The sequence below is a fragment of the Chanodichthys erythropterus genome, chromosome 15, assembly GCF_024489055.1.
Source record: "Chanodichthys erythropterus isolate Z2021 chromosome 15, ASM2448905v1, whole genome shotgun sequence".
In the NCBI taxonomy this organism is placed as follows: Eukaryota; Metazoa; Chordata; class Actinopteri; order Cypriniformes; family Xenocyprididae; genus Chanodichthys; species Chanodichthys erythropterus.
In genome coordinates, this window is record NC_090235.1 from 40,147,662 (window position 1) to 40,162,521 (window position 14,860).

Consider the following 14,860-nt stretch of genomic DNA (forward strand, 5'->3'; position numbering starts at 1 on the left):
TCCCCTCCTCGTCCACCCTAATCCTGATCTCCCTTTCGTCGTGGAGGTGGACGCCTCCACCACCGGAGTGGGAGCGGTCCTCTCGCAGCAGCAGGGGACACCAAGTAGACTCCATCCATGCGCCTTCTTCTCCCGCAAGCTCAACCCGGCGGAGGTCAATTACGACATCGGTGACCGTGAACTCCTGGCTGTCAAGCTTGCCTTAGAGGAGTGGAGGCATTGGTTGGAGGGGGCTACTCACCCATTCCAAGTTCTCACCGATCATAAAAACCTTGAGTATCTAAAGGCTGCCAAAAGACTCAACCCTCACCAAGCTCGCTGGGCTATGTTCTTCTCAAGGTTCAACTTTTCCATTTCATACCGCCCTGGTTCTAAGAATACCAAAGCTGATGCCCTTTCTCGCCTCCATGCCCCAGAAGAAAAGCCTGAAGTCCCTGAGACTATCCTACCGGAGTCCATCTTCGTGAACCCCATCCAGTGGTCCGAGGAAACTGTTCCCTCCTCCAGTGCCTCCACACGCACTCCGCCGGGTTGCCCCCAAGGCTTGCAATACGTCACACGGGCACGTCGCACTCCACTGCTGCACAATACCCACTCTTCACTTGGCACTGGCCACCCGGGGGTCAATGAGACTCTCTCGTTGCTCAAACAACGCTTCTGGTGGCCCAACATGGCCAACGACGTCAGAAGATACGTGCAGGGCTGCAGGGAGTGCGCCATCTCCAAGAGCCCACGCCATCTTCCCACCGGCAAGCTCCTTCCTCTGTCATCCGGATACCATCCTCAGTCGAACGGGCAGACGGAACGGAAGATCCAGGAGATAGGCCGCTTCCTGCGTACCTTCTGTCATGGCCACCAGAACTCCTGGAACCAGTACCTGGGTTGGGCCGAGTACGCACAAAACTCCCTCCGTCAAGCCACAACTGGATTAACACCGTTTCAGTGCGTACTCGGTTACCAACCCCCACTGTTCCCCTGGGATGGGGAACCCTCCAACGTTCCCGCAGTCGACTACTGGTTCCGGGAGAGCGAGAGGGTGTGGGACTCGGCTCACCACCAACTGCAGAGAACCCTGCGCAGACGCAAGACGCCAGCCGACCTTCGGCGCTCCGACGCTCCTGTCTATCAACCGGGGCAGAAGGTCTGGCTGTCCACCAGGGACATCAGGATGCGTGTGCCCTGCAAGAAGCTGAGTCCCCGCTTCATTGGCCCGTTCACCATCGTCCTGCAGATCAACCCCGTCACCTACCGTCTCCAACTTCCAGCACAGTACAGTAGAATCCATCCCACTTTCCATGTTTCACTACTCAAGCCTCACCACCCTTCTGTTCTTCCCTCCACAGAACCTGACGTGGCAGCCGCTGAGCCCCCCCTTCCACTCATCCTGGATGATGGCACTGCTTACGTGGTACACGAGATTCTGGATTCCCGGTGCCGTGGTGGTCAATTCGAGTATCTGGTCGACTGGGAAGGCTACGGCCCCGAGGAACGCTCATGGGTTCCCAAGAATGATACCCTTGATCCTATTCTGTTACAGACCTTCCACACCAACCATCCGGACAGACCTGCCCCACGCCCTAGAGGACGACCACCACGACGTCGGGGTCCGCGGCCCTCAGGAGCGGGCCGTGGGAGGGGGGGTACTGTCACAGACACGTCAGGTTCCACCTCACTGCCTTACCCACGCACTCAATCACCAGAGTGCTGATCACCATCACCTGCCCCTCATCATCACTGCAGTCATCTGCACTATAAAGCACCCACACTCACACACAGCATTTGTCCGGTCTCATTTGCACTACAGCATCTGTATGCTTACCTCAAGGACTCCTCAACGCTATACTTTCCTGCTCCAGTCGTCTCCTTCAGCTCCTTCGTCTCCTGGTCCCCTCGTGTACCTACCTGCTTGTGTGTGTGAGTGTCTCCGCCGTCATCCCTCTACTCATCACTCCATCTGCATCTGCAAAATATCAAAGGACGGTATTACATTCTCTCATCCATCCAAGAACTGTTATATACTCGTTTTTTCACTATCTACTCTACTGTTCACCAAATAAACTTACCAGCATTGCTTTTACTCCTGCCTCCGTGTCTCTGTCATAACATATATATATTAAACTGCAAAAATGTTCAGCCAAGAATAGCCGAACAGTACCAAGGGGTTAAGTATTTTAGGTGTGCCATGATGCCATCTATTAGGCAAAGATGACTCATAAACATGTGTTTTTTTAAATGATGCTTGTGTTGACAAAAGATTTTGTTTTAACTCTATTCCTGTGTGTGTCATCTACAGAACTCCAGTGCGGATCACCGTTTGCGTTTGGATCTTGGTCTTTGGGATAAGTTCAGCGAACTGGCCACTAAGTGCATTATTAAAATCGTGGAGTTTGCCAAACGAGTTCCTGGTTTCACTGGGCTCACTATCGCCGATCAGATCACACTGCTCAAAGCTGCCTGCCTCGACATATTGGTATGTGCATGTGTGTATGCTTGACTATCATGATTATGCAACCAAACAGTTTTGAATTATACACATAGGACAACTTTACTGTATTATAAATGTAATAAATATTAAATACGTTATGTACATTTTATGTGTAATATTATTTATAACTAAATATTATATAAGCTGTTTAATTTTTTGCTATTTTTCCACCCTCTTACCAAAACAGAATAGTCTGAATAGTTTGGTTACTTTGTAGCAGCAACCATTAAATCCCCCAAGTTCAGGGGCATCCACTTCACCTCTGTGCGGTGCTGCGATGCCCCTGTCTTACAGACAGAGATCGACATCCTACTGGTGAAGGACACGATCAGCCCCTCCAGCCAATATGAAGACAGGGTTCTACTGCCCCTACTTCATTGTACCCAAGAAAGGGAGTGGGTTACGGCCAATCTTGCGAACCTTGAACCGGGCCAAGCATTTTCGAGTGCATCTGTCCCCGAGATTGTTTTGCAGCCATCAACCCGAAGGACGCATACTTTCATGTCTTGATTCTCCCTCGACACAGGCCGTTCCTATGGTTTGCATTCGAGGATCGGGCATATCAGTACAAGTACATATACATATACATGTACATATACAGTACAGTACCCTTCGGGCTGTCCCTGTTGCCTGGCATCTTTACGAAGGTCACGGAGGCAGCCACGTACAACGGGCATGCAGTGTCGGGTCTGTGGACGGGGCCTCAACTGCAGTTCTCGGATCTTATTCTCCTCAAGACAGCCCCTCCTTGGCCCATTCCTCTGAAGAAGGACCTGCTTTCTCAGAGATGGGGCACCCTATGGCACCCACTTCCAGACCTCTGGAAACTTCATGTCTGGTCCCTGGACGGGACTCTGAGGTTCTAGGTGACCTACCTCAATCAGTGGTAGACACCATCACTTGCCCTAGAACCTCCTCTACGAGGCGCCTATATGCTTTGAAGTGGAACCTGTTTGTTGCATGGTGTTCTTCCCAACGGGAAGACCCCCAAAGATGTCCGGTCAGAGTTGTGCTTGTGCTTTCCTTCTTGCAGGACGGGTTGGAGCGTAGGCTGTCTCCCTCCACCCTGAAAGTGTATGTTGCCGCAATTGCTGCACATCACGATGCAGCTGATGGTAAGTCTCTTGGTAAGCATGACCTGGTCATCACGTTCCTTAGAGGGGCAAGGAGGTTGAACCTTGAGATCTCCTTGTCCTACCTCTTTAACCTCTTGGGACCTGTCTCTGGTGCTTATGGCACTGCAGAGACCTCCCTTTGAACCTTTGCAGTCAGCTGAGTTGAAAATTCTTTCACTAAAGACAGTTATCCTGACTGCGTTGGCTTCCATCAAGATGGTAGGGGACCTGCAGGCATTTTCGGTCGATGAATCTTGCCTAGATTTCGGGCCGGCCAACTCTCACGTTGTCCTGAGACCCTGGCCTGGATATGTGCCCAAGGTTCCTACCACTCCCTTCAGGGACCAGGTGGTGAGCCTGCAAGCGCTGCCCACGGAGGAGGCAGACCCAGCCCCAGCTTTTCTCTGACCAAAAACTGTACTCAAGTAAAAGTACAAGTACTTATAGAAATATTTACTCAAAGTAAAAGTGAAAGTAATAATCTTAATAGTTACCTGAGTAAGAATAAAAAAGTATCCAATGAAAAAACTAGTATCTAGTTGCTAGTTACTTTGTAACTATATATATATATATATATATATATATATATATAATTATTAATATTATTATTATCATCATAATTAGACATCTTTGCAACAAACACAGAAGAGACATGCATTATTTCTAGATCTATAACCTGAATATCTTTTTTTGTGTGTGTATAATAATAACGTATACAGCTACATTTGAAAAAAGAAAGAGAGAAAACTCTCTAAATGTGCACTCGTGCTCATAACTGCTGAACATCTGAACACAAACAATGATCAAATGCACACTGACAGATCTTCTTCCATCTGTTCTCCAAAATGTAATCTAATATTTCTGCAGGCGCGTGTAAACTGTTTAACTGTCTACTAAGCAAATAAAGCTTTAATTTTAAAGATGAACAGGTCACCGCACCACCACTGCGCAATAGGCTACCCACAAATTACCGCGGGATGGCCGGTGTTCATTTCATAGAACAATGGTAGCTTATTTAATGTATAAATTAAGATATATAGAAAATGGTAAAGAAATGCTACATACTTTGTAGTGGTGTTATCGTAATAATCTGTTTGGTTGTAAAACGTAGGCTATTGGCTGTATGAATTGAAATCAAATGACAATTTGACAATCAAAAACAATTTAGACAGTTTTGTCAACTTGTTTGATCAAGTCTTTGAACAGAATCGACTCAAAGGGTGATTCATTTGTGAATGAGGCATTGTTCATGAAAAAAAGAGACAGCGCGCTTGGAATAAACTACACATTTCTTAACATGTTGCTACAACAGAGATGGCGCGGAGGCAGATGTAAAAGCAAGTAATGTATCTTTATTGATATTAGCAGAGAAATGGGTGAGTATATGGCAATTACTGAAGTTGAAGAGATGATAGAATGGTAATACTGTCCTTTTGTTGATTGTAGGAAGAATCAGGATGAACACGCTGGAGACTGGAGACAGGGAACACTCACACACAGTTGGAGAAGCACACAAGGAATACTTGGAGACACTGGAGACGATGGAAGCAGGTGAGTAGTAAGTTTGGAGTCCCTGAGGTAAGTACACATGAAGCTGCAAACGAGACTGGACAGTGACTGTGTGTGAGTGTGGGGTTGGTGGGGAGTGTGAGGTGGTGATTGCGGTGCTGACGATGTGCAGGTGGTGGTGATTAATAGTCTGGTGATTGAGTGCGTGGGTATTGGAGGGAGGTGGAACCTGATGTGTCTGTGACAGTAGCCCCCCTCTCACGGCCCGCTCCTGAGGGCCGAAGACCCCGACGTCGTGGTGGTCATCCTCTTGGGCGTGGGGCAGGTCTGTCCGGGTGGCTGGCGTGAAATGCTTGTAAAAGATTGGGATCGAGGATATAATTTCTAGGGACCCATGATCGCTCCTCTGGGCCGTAGCCCTCCCAGTCGACTAGGTATTCCAGAAGACCACCACGGCGCCGGGAGTGCAGTATCTCGCGAATCTCATATGCCGCTCCGTCGTCCAGGATGAGTGGAAGGGGGGCTCGGCAGCTACCACGTCAGGTTCTGTGGAGGGAGAAACAGAAGGGTGGTGAGGTTTTACCAGTGAGACATGAAAGGTTGGATGAATTTTGTATTGAGGTGGGAGTTGCAAACGATACGTGACGGGGTTGATCTGTCTGGTGATGGTGAAAGGGCCAATGAAGCAAGGACTCAGCTTCTTGCAGGGCAGACGCAGCTTGATGTCCTTGGTTGACAGCCAGACCTTCTGCCCCGGTTGATAGGATGGAGCGTTGGAGCGCCGAAGGTCTGCTGTCATCCTGCGTCTGCGCAGGGCTCTCTGCAGTTGGTGTTGAGCTGAGTCCCATACCCTCTCGCTCTCCCGGAACCAGTAGTCGACTGAAAGAACGTTGGAGGGTTCCACGTCCCAGGGGAACAGTGGGGGTTGGTAACCGAGTACGCATTGAAAGGGTGTTAGTCCAGTGGAAGGCTGTCAGAGGGAGTTCTGGGCATACTCAGCCCAACCCAGATACTGGTTCCAGGAGTTCTGGTGGCCGTGACAGAAGGTACGCAGGAAGCGGCCAATCTCCTGGATCTTCCGTTCCGTCTGCCCATTCGTCTGAGGATGGTATCCGGATGACAGACTGACGGTCACACCCAGGAGGGACAAGAAGGCCTTCCAGACACAGGAGATGAATTGGGGCCCTCTGTCTGATACGATGTCTTCGGGGATTCCATAATATCAAAAGATGTGGTTAAACATGAGTTCTGCTGTGGTTAAGGCAGTAGGTAGACCCTTCAGGGGGATTAGACGGCAGGCCTTGGAGAAGCGGTCTACTACTATGAGGACACAGGTGTGACCGTCTGATGCTGGGAGATCCGTTATGAAATCCACTCCCAGGTGTGACCACGGTCGCTCAGGAACGGGCAGAGGATTGAGCTTTCCGGCTGGCAGATGACGAGGGCTCTTAGAGATGGCGCACTCCCTGCAGCCCTGCACGTACCTTCTGACATCCCTGGCCATGTTGGGCCACCAGAAGCGCTCTTTAAGCAGCGAGAGGGTCTCATTGACTCCCGGGTGGCCAGTGCCAAGTGACGAGTGAGCTGCGTGAACAAGTGGAGTGTATCGTGTCCGGGGGATGTACTGGAGACCTTGGGGACAACCCAGTGGAGCGTAGGAGGAGGCATTGGAGGAGGGTAAACTTTCTTCTAACCACTGGATAGGACTCACGAAGATAGACTTGGGAGGATGGTCTCAGGACTTTCATTCTTCTCATCTGGGGCGTGGAGATGGGATAAGGCGTCCGCCTTAATATTCTTGGAGCCTGGACGATAGGAGATTGTGAAGTCGAATCTAGAGAAAAACATGGCCCAGCGAGCTTGACGGGGATTAAGTCTCTTGGCAGCTTTGAGGTATTCCAAGTTCTTGTGGTCGGTTAGTACTTGAAAAGGGTGATTGACTCCCTCCAACCAATGCCTCCATTCCTCCAGGGTAAGCTTGACGGCCAGGAGCTCGCAGTCACCGATGTCGTAGTTGACCTCCGTCGGGTTGAGCTTGCGGGAGAAGGCGGCGCATGGGTGGAGTCTACTTGGATGCCCCTGCTGCTGTGAGAGTACCGCTCCCACTCCTGTGGTGGAGGCGTCCACCTCCACAACGAATGGCAGGTCAGGGTCAAGGTGGACGAGGAGGGGAGCGGTGGTGAAGGCACTCTTGAGGGTTTCGAAGGCGTTGGTGGCATCTTCGGACCAGGACAGAGACTTGGGCTGATGACGACGGAGGTTGGTGAGTGGATAGGAGATGGAGCTATAGTTCTTAATGAAACGGCGACAGAAATTGGCGAAACCTAGGAAACGTTGGAGTTCTTTGATGGTTGTGGGAATGGGCCAGGACTTGATGGCTTCCACCTTCCCCTCGTCCATCCGGATGCCACTGCGATCTATGAAGTATCCCAGGAAGTGAACTGAGGGTTGGTGAAAGGAGCACTTGAGGAATAGATGGTATTGCCGTAAGCGTTGGAGGACCTCCGCAACGTGGTGGCGATGTTCGGCCAGGCTCCGGGAGTAAATGAGGATGTTGTCTATGTACACCAGTACAAACTTGTGGAGGAACTCCCGGAGCACCTCATGAATGAAATCCTGGAATACGTTGACCAGACCATAGGGCATGACCAGATATTCATAATGGCCGGTGGGCGTGATGAAGGCGATCTTCCACTCGTCCCCCTCATGTATCCGGATGAGGTTGTACGCGCTGCGGAGGTCCAGCTTCGTGACACAGTGGCACCACGGAGATGTTCCAGGGCCGCTGGGACGAGGGGAAGTGGGTACCGGAACTTGACAGTAATCTTGTTTAGAGAGTGATAATCGATGCAGGGCTGCAAGCCTCTGTCCTTTTTTGCCACGAAGAAGAAACTTGAAGCAGCAGGGGAAGTAGACGGGCGGATGTATCCTTTGTTAAGGGCCTCTTCGATATATTGCTCCATGGCCTTCTCCTCTGGCACTGACAGGGGGTAGATCCTTCCCCTAGGTACTGGCTCACCCAGTAACAGATCGATGGCACAGTCCCATGGCCGGTGTGGAGGTAGCTTGGAGGCTCATTGCGGGCAGAAGACGTCACTGAAGGGGGCGTAACAGGATGGGATGTCCACGGAGCGTTTCTCTATGGGGCTTTCAATGGAGGTAGTGCAGATGGAGATCTTCTTGGAACGTGGAGATTTAAGAATTGGAGAAACATTGTTCGCCCCACTTCAGGATCTCACACGTGCGCCAGGAGATGGTGGGGCTGTGCTGTTCGAGCCACGGGCGCTTTAGAACCACGTCAGCGGTGGAATCCTCCAGAACCAGCAGATGGATGTCCTCGATGTGTAGAATACCCACACGGAGCTGAAGGGGTCCCACACAGCCGCTGATCCTTTTACGGCTCAGGGGTTTGCCCGTGATGGTGTGGACTTGATAGATGGTTGGAGAGGGCGAGGTTTTGAGTTTGAGTTGTCGACAGAGGGAGCCCGAGATGAAGTTTCCTGCTGACCCTGAATCGAGGAGCGTCACCACTGGAACAGATACATTTACAGCAGTAAGGTTTACAACAGTAGTGAGTGGTTTCATCTCTTTAATGGAGGGAATGATGGCACTCACCATTGGTCAAGGTGGACGGATTGGGCATGCAGAGATTACATGCCCAGGAGAACCACAATATAGGCACAGATTCAGGGTCAGCCTTCTTTGACGTTCGGAAGGTGAGAGACGTGAATTATCCACTTGCATGGGTTCGCTGGCTGGTTCTGGGGAGCTGACGGGTTCGGACCGACGGAGGAGGATGTTGGGAAGTGGCTGGCCCTGGTGCTCTTTGAGACACGACTGCATACGAGTGCCTACGCGGATGGCGAGTTGGATGAAGCGTTCGAGGCCGATGGAATCCTCGTATGCAGCGAGATGCAACCGCACTCTGGGTTCCAACCCCTGATGAAACGAGGTGATGAGAACTTGTTCATTCCATCCACTGCTAGTGGCTAGCAGCTAGCGTTCGGAACTGCAAGGCATAGTCAGTCACAGATTTAGATCCTTGTTTTAAATTATAGAGTTTCTCACCGATGGATGAATCAGCTAGGGGTTTTCCAAAGACCTCACGGAAGTGGGCGACGAAGGAGGAATAGGACTTGACCACGCAGTTGCATCTCCAGGTCCAGCTCACATTGCAGGAGGAATCCGCTACAATCCTCCGCTGATCCTGAGTAGGGCGCTGGCTTGGCCATGGGACTGGCGTGAATGGCAGGTGGAGGAGTGGAAGAAGTGGATACGGAAGTGGCAGCAGGTGAGGGTGACGGTGTTTGTGGGGTGAGTGCTCGGCGCAAAGTGTCCACGAGCTCTTGAAATGGGTCCACTTGAGGAGGTGGTGATTGCGGTCCTGACGATGTGCGGGTGGCGGTGATTAATAGTCTGGTGATTGAGTGCGTGGGTATTAGAGAGAGGTGGAACCTGACGTGTCTGTGACATATGTACAGTATTGCATTATAATAAAGTAACGCGAGGAACGTCGCACAGCATAGCAAAGTAAAAGTAGTTTTTTCATTACAAATGTACTCAAGTTAAAGTAAAATATCCACATTTAAATCTACTCTTAAAAGTACAAATTTTCCCAAAAAATACTCAAGTAAATGTTAAGAAGTAAATGTACTCCGTTACTACCCACCTCTGACCCCCAGTGGCCAGTAGCACGAAGGACCTTTTCTAAGCGTCAGCTTGCAATGCCACTCCTGCCCGCTGGGCCGGATATGTGCGTCTGTTCTCCAGTAGAGTTCCCCAGAAAAGGCTAACCCTGGGAGTTCCTCCATCACCCCCCGGCAGTCAGACGTGGCGAAGCATCTGACGCCAGGCCTACACTCGTATGCGTTGTGGAACCTGTGTTAGGCTGGATGTCCATATATAGTGATCCCTGTGCGATCCCATATGCGTATTCTTCTACGGTAAGGCTACCCAGTCTGGCTAGCCCGTGTCTTTCCCTCGACAGAGCCCACTCTGTCGTCTCTGCTGGTGTTCTTTCCCCCCTAGGCTGGAACCACCCCAGGGACATTTCACCTTCCTATGGGCAGGACGTGGCTTGGCTCCTCAGCAGAAAAGCAAATATGCGATGTACCTGCTGCTCATTAAATACTCGCGCCGCAACACAGAGCAGCTGTTGCAATTATCGCATGACAATATGCATAGACTCGTTTTTCTTACACTCAAAGTAGATTGGTCTCCCAAAGCGATCCCCGGTCCGTCGGTCAGTTCCGATGTACATCTCTGTTTCCTCCTTCAGGGAACAAGGGTTATATATGTAATCAAGACGTTTTATTATATACGTTACAATAAAAAACAAATAACTAATTAAATTGAATAAAAAGCAAAAAAAAAAAAAAAAAAAAGAAAGAAGAAAAGGGTTATTCAGAAGTAAGATCCTAATTTAACGCCTTAACCAGCACCCCCACAAGATGAAAATTACATTTCCAAAATTAAATAGCTACAGCTTTCGAGCCCTTTGGTCTACAGGCATAATCCTGGTCTCGTTTGAAAACAAATACTTGACAATTTTTTTCTTGTTAAAGAGTTGTTCCTGCACTACAGAATTACTCATAGTTGTAGAGGAACAGTTTAAGAGAAACTCAAATAGACTAGTGACTGCCATTTTTTGTGATATACTTTCAAGAAAAAAACATATTAAGACTAGGATTTGAGAGGCTTGAAACATATTTGAAATAAAGATAAATGTTTTTCCAAGTTCTGGTTTAAGGATAGCGAAGACAGAACTGTAATTCCGCAAGCTTTTTTCCAAGGTATATTAAGGTTTTTCCAAAAATGACATTTAGAGACTCCAAAAGGACACCCAGTATCCAATTGATATAAGATGTCCATTGAATTCAAAACTACTGTGCACAAAGTGCACATGGAAAACATTCCAGAACATAGTTTTTAATTAAAAAAAAAAAAAAATACTATTTAATTTTCATAATTCATAATGGATGTATACAGTGATATGCTTACAAAAGCTGAGAGGAAAAAAAAAATGTTACATTTGTTAACTCTTTCAAAACATGATTCTTCCACAAGTCCTTAAACAACACATGTAAAACCCTTGACAGACATGAATTTTGACCTCACTAACATATTAGAATGTGCATGCAAAAGTACAATGTGAGCGATCAGTGCACCGAAGAGTGTACATGCACAGTTTGTTTGCATATTAAAATTGCGGACTCACACATGTCTAATGTATGACTCCTATGAGTTTTTTGTTTTTTTATGTTTTTTTTTGTTTGTTTTTGTTTTTTGTTTGTTTGTAAAATAAAACCTGTGTAGCGAAAATTAACTCAAAGGGGAAATATTAATAAGTATTCATAATTCATTATGATTATTAATTATGATTAATTATTAATATGCAAATCCGTTAATCAGATTAACTGGACGTAGCTACAATAAAATTAACATTACAATCAGTTAACCTGTTCGTCCAGTGAACGCTCAGGGTTGATTGTTTATTAATTCTAAGAAATGTCAATTTCCAAGTTATGGAAAAATAATATTTCTTATTGTACTGTACTACTCAGAGCATGTAGTCCGGATCTATCACTTAAGAGGCAATTCATTAGCAGAGGGAGTCAGAACCAAACGTGTATTGTGCACAATCTTTATTAACTAACTCACAAACACATTACTAAACTAACAAACACATAACATAACATACACAAATGGTCACACACACACACACACACGCAAGTCAGAATGAGTAATGATAGAGTTGAACCGGAAGAGATGCTGTTACTAGAGCTACATAATATGTCAAAGGCAATCTGGAAAGGAATCATCAGTTTCTTCAGCAATAGCAACGGTACATCTTACAAATTAATACTAAATTGCTATTTAGTCTTAAAATGTACGATACTTGCAAGGTGCCCTTAGGCTGAGGAGCATCGGCTCTGCCATCTGAGGAGAGGTCTTGAGGATTCAGTCCGGAGTTTTTATCAGTCTTTTCCATGTTGGATGAGGAGCACATGGCTCGTTTTTATGACCGATTAAGATTAAACTGGCTGAGATTTTAAGAAGGACTATTACAAGATCCTTGTAATACTTATGTGTTGCGCAGGTATGGACATACCGCATACACAAACATTCAAATCTTCCTGCTGGGAACCCGTAGACACTAAACATGGCATGATTGAAGTTACCTTGCATGTCATACCACTTAAAAATCATAAAACATGTAAATACAATGAGTACAATACAACAACAGTAATAATGGATACCATTTCCTGAGATTACCATTTCTTTTATAGAACAGTCTGTCTATAAGTTAGTGCAGTAACATCTGTGTTCTGTGTGGAACATGCAGGGAAAATGCAGCATTTATTGGTGCAATAAAGTTTGTAACAGAACTTCTCGGGGGATGGAAGCCAGGCCCCAGAATGAGGTTAAAACCATTGGTTAACTAGCAAATAATCGTGTCTGATTTGTCTCAATCATTACATAATTCCCCCCTTTCGCTCTTGTTGTCTCTCTTATGGCAACAGCGAGCGACGTTGAAGGTGCAGAAAGATCAGACACATCACTGGCACACAAGGGCGGAAGGATGTGATGGGCCCTGGTTGTGTGTGTCTCCTGGAGTGGTGGTCGTTTCATGGCGGTTGATGCAGACAGTCTGTAAGCTCAGGTCTCTGAGCTGGTACTGCAGGAATCAAAGCATCCAGTGCCTTGACAGTGTGTCACCTGTCACTCTAAAGTCAGTGAGTGGGGGCAAGAGGTTTGCTGGTGGCGAGGATCAGCTCTTTGAGCTTGCTCAGCAGGTGTCGAGGTAGCAGGTGCCATGACAGTGTCATCTGTCATTCGGACACCCGTGAAGCAGGTGGTTGCTGGAAGAGGTTATGGGAGTTGTAGTGTGAAGAGTGTTTCAGACTGACCTAGGGTTGATGACAGAAGCGTTTTTTACCTCTGCTCTTAGTCCGAAGGAGTCTGAAGTTTGCTGTGTCCCTCTGCTCTTGTGGCAGCGCCTGCTTGAGCAGGTCTGAGTGGTCTTGTGTGAGTGGCCAGAAGCTTGTGCTTCTGAGTACTTCTCAAGTAAGTACTGTTCAAGGGGTTCCTTACTAGCGTTAGAAGCTCCTACAGGTTTGATGCAGGCATGTTCGGTCGCCCTTGTGCTACCTGCTGTTGGAGATCATGAGGTGTCTGCAGGAAAAGGATGTTTCCATCCATGGCTTCTCCCTGTGGTAGGTCTGGTGCCTGGGTCTGTCTGAATTAATCCTTCTCCTTCTGTAGCTTTAGAGGATTTCAGGAAATTAGCTGATAAGGTGTCAAGCAGAAGGCTTTGGCTCCCCCCTCTGTACCTCTGTGCTTGGCTGGGGGAGGTTCTCCTGCTACAGGCAAGAGAGTCTTAGTTCTCTTTGGGCCATGTCAAGTTCATCTTTGGTGTTGTCCAGCTGCTGGGTCAGAGCTTCAGTCCCAGATCTGGACACATCCAGAGGACGTTCACAGGTCCGGACTGTGTCATCTTTGACCTAGAGTTCAGAATTTGCTATTTTTAACAGTGACTATTTGTGAAAGAGTTCTTTTACCACGTCTTCTCTGGCTGCCTTTTCCAGCTGCTCTCATTGCGGAGCAGCTGTCAGAGCCGTTTGCAGTTCGTGGCTTTTCTTCTGTGTCTCTATTCTGTCAGGGTCCTTATGTCTGTCCCGAGCCTCCATCTCTAGCTGGTCTATGTGGCGTTTAGCATGCATCAGCTCCTTGAGAGTCTCTGTGATCTGGAGTTTGAGGTTGTTCACCTCCTGTTTCAAAACAGTGAGGATGTGGGTCAGGAAGAAGTTGACTTCAGTCAGATCATTGTGACCATACCTCTGGTTTGAGTCATCTGCCTTTACTTCTCTTCCATCTTTGTCCAGTTGCTTTTGGCTCTGGTGCTATAATTGATCAGCAGCACTGGTTAGGACACCTAGCCAGTCCTTTTGGTCTGCCATCTGGGCAGTTAGGCTGAGCATCTGCAACCTTTAGGCACGCTTGTGGTGAGAGTAAGGGCAAGAGACTACTGCAAGATCAAACAGAATTTAGGGCTAAAGGCACAGTGAGCAGCCAGGTGTATAAAATACAGCTAGGTTTAACAAATGACTTAAGATGGTTCTTGTGGTCAAATTATTTCTTAGTATTTCTTACTGATGGCTCACGACAGGCTTGACCTCTGAACAAATAGGAAAGAAAAAGGGAGAGGAAGAGGAGAGCTTTCCTATTAGATTCTGCTTATTAGTGGTGCTCAAAATTGTGCCCTAGTAATTGTTCAGATTACTTTGTAGCTGGCTCATAAAATTGAAGCAACTGTTGTAAATAAACAAAATCAAGAAGGAGAGTATGTCTAGTTGCTTGTGGTTATATTGGGAAATTAAACCATACCAGAAAAAAGGAAGATGTAAGTAAATCACAAAGATGAAAGAAATAATACTAGTAAAATTAATAGCTGACTGCTATTATAATTAAAATCAATAAAAAGATTTAAAGAAGTGACTAAAACAGCAGAATGGGTTTAGATCAGTTCACACTGCATACACACAAGCTGTAGTTAAAGGCTTCACAGGTGGGGTTAGCTTAGCCATCTAGCCTTTTTTGTTTACACTATGGCATCACAAGGTGATGAGTTAGCACTTCCTGTGACAAGTCGTTGTCATGGGAACCAATGCACGCCACAGCAATTCAAACAGTTCATGAAGACTGTCTGCTCATTTCAAACTAGTTACGTACGGAGTTAAAATGTGATGCT

The 14,860-nt window shown here is 47.4% G+C and overlaps 1 protein-coding gene across 1 annotated transcript in view; it reads left to right on the forward strand.

Moving 5' to 3' along the window:
• Nucleotides 1-14,860, forward strand: part of LOC137037191 (retinoic acid receptor beta-like) — a 695,067-nt gene that overhangs the window by 614,867 nt on the left and 65,340 nt on the right. The window contains exon 5 of the mRNA XM_067410999.1: nucleotides 2,294-2,470. Within this exon, the coding sequence (XP_067267100.1) occupies nucleotides 2,294-2,470 (177 nt within the window). The remainder of the gene's footprint in view (nucleotides 1-2,293; nucleotides 2,471-14,860) is intronic.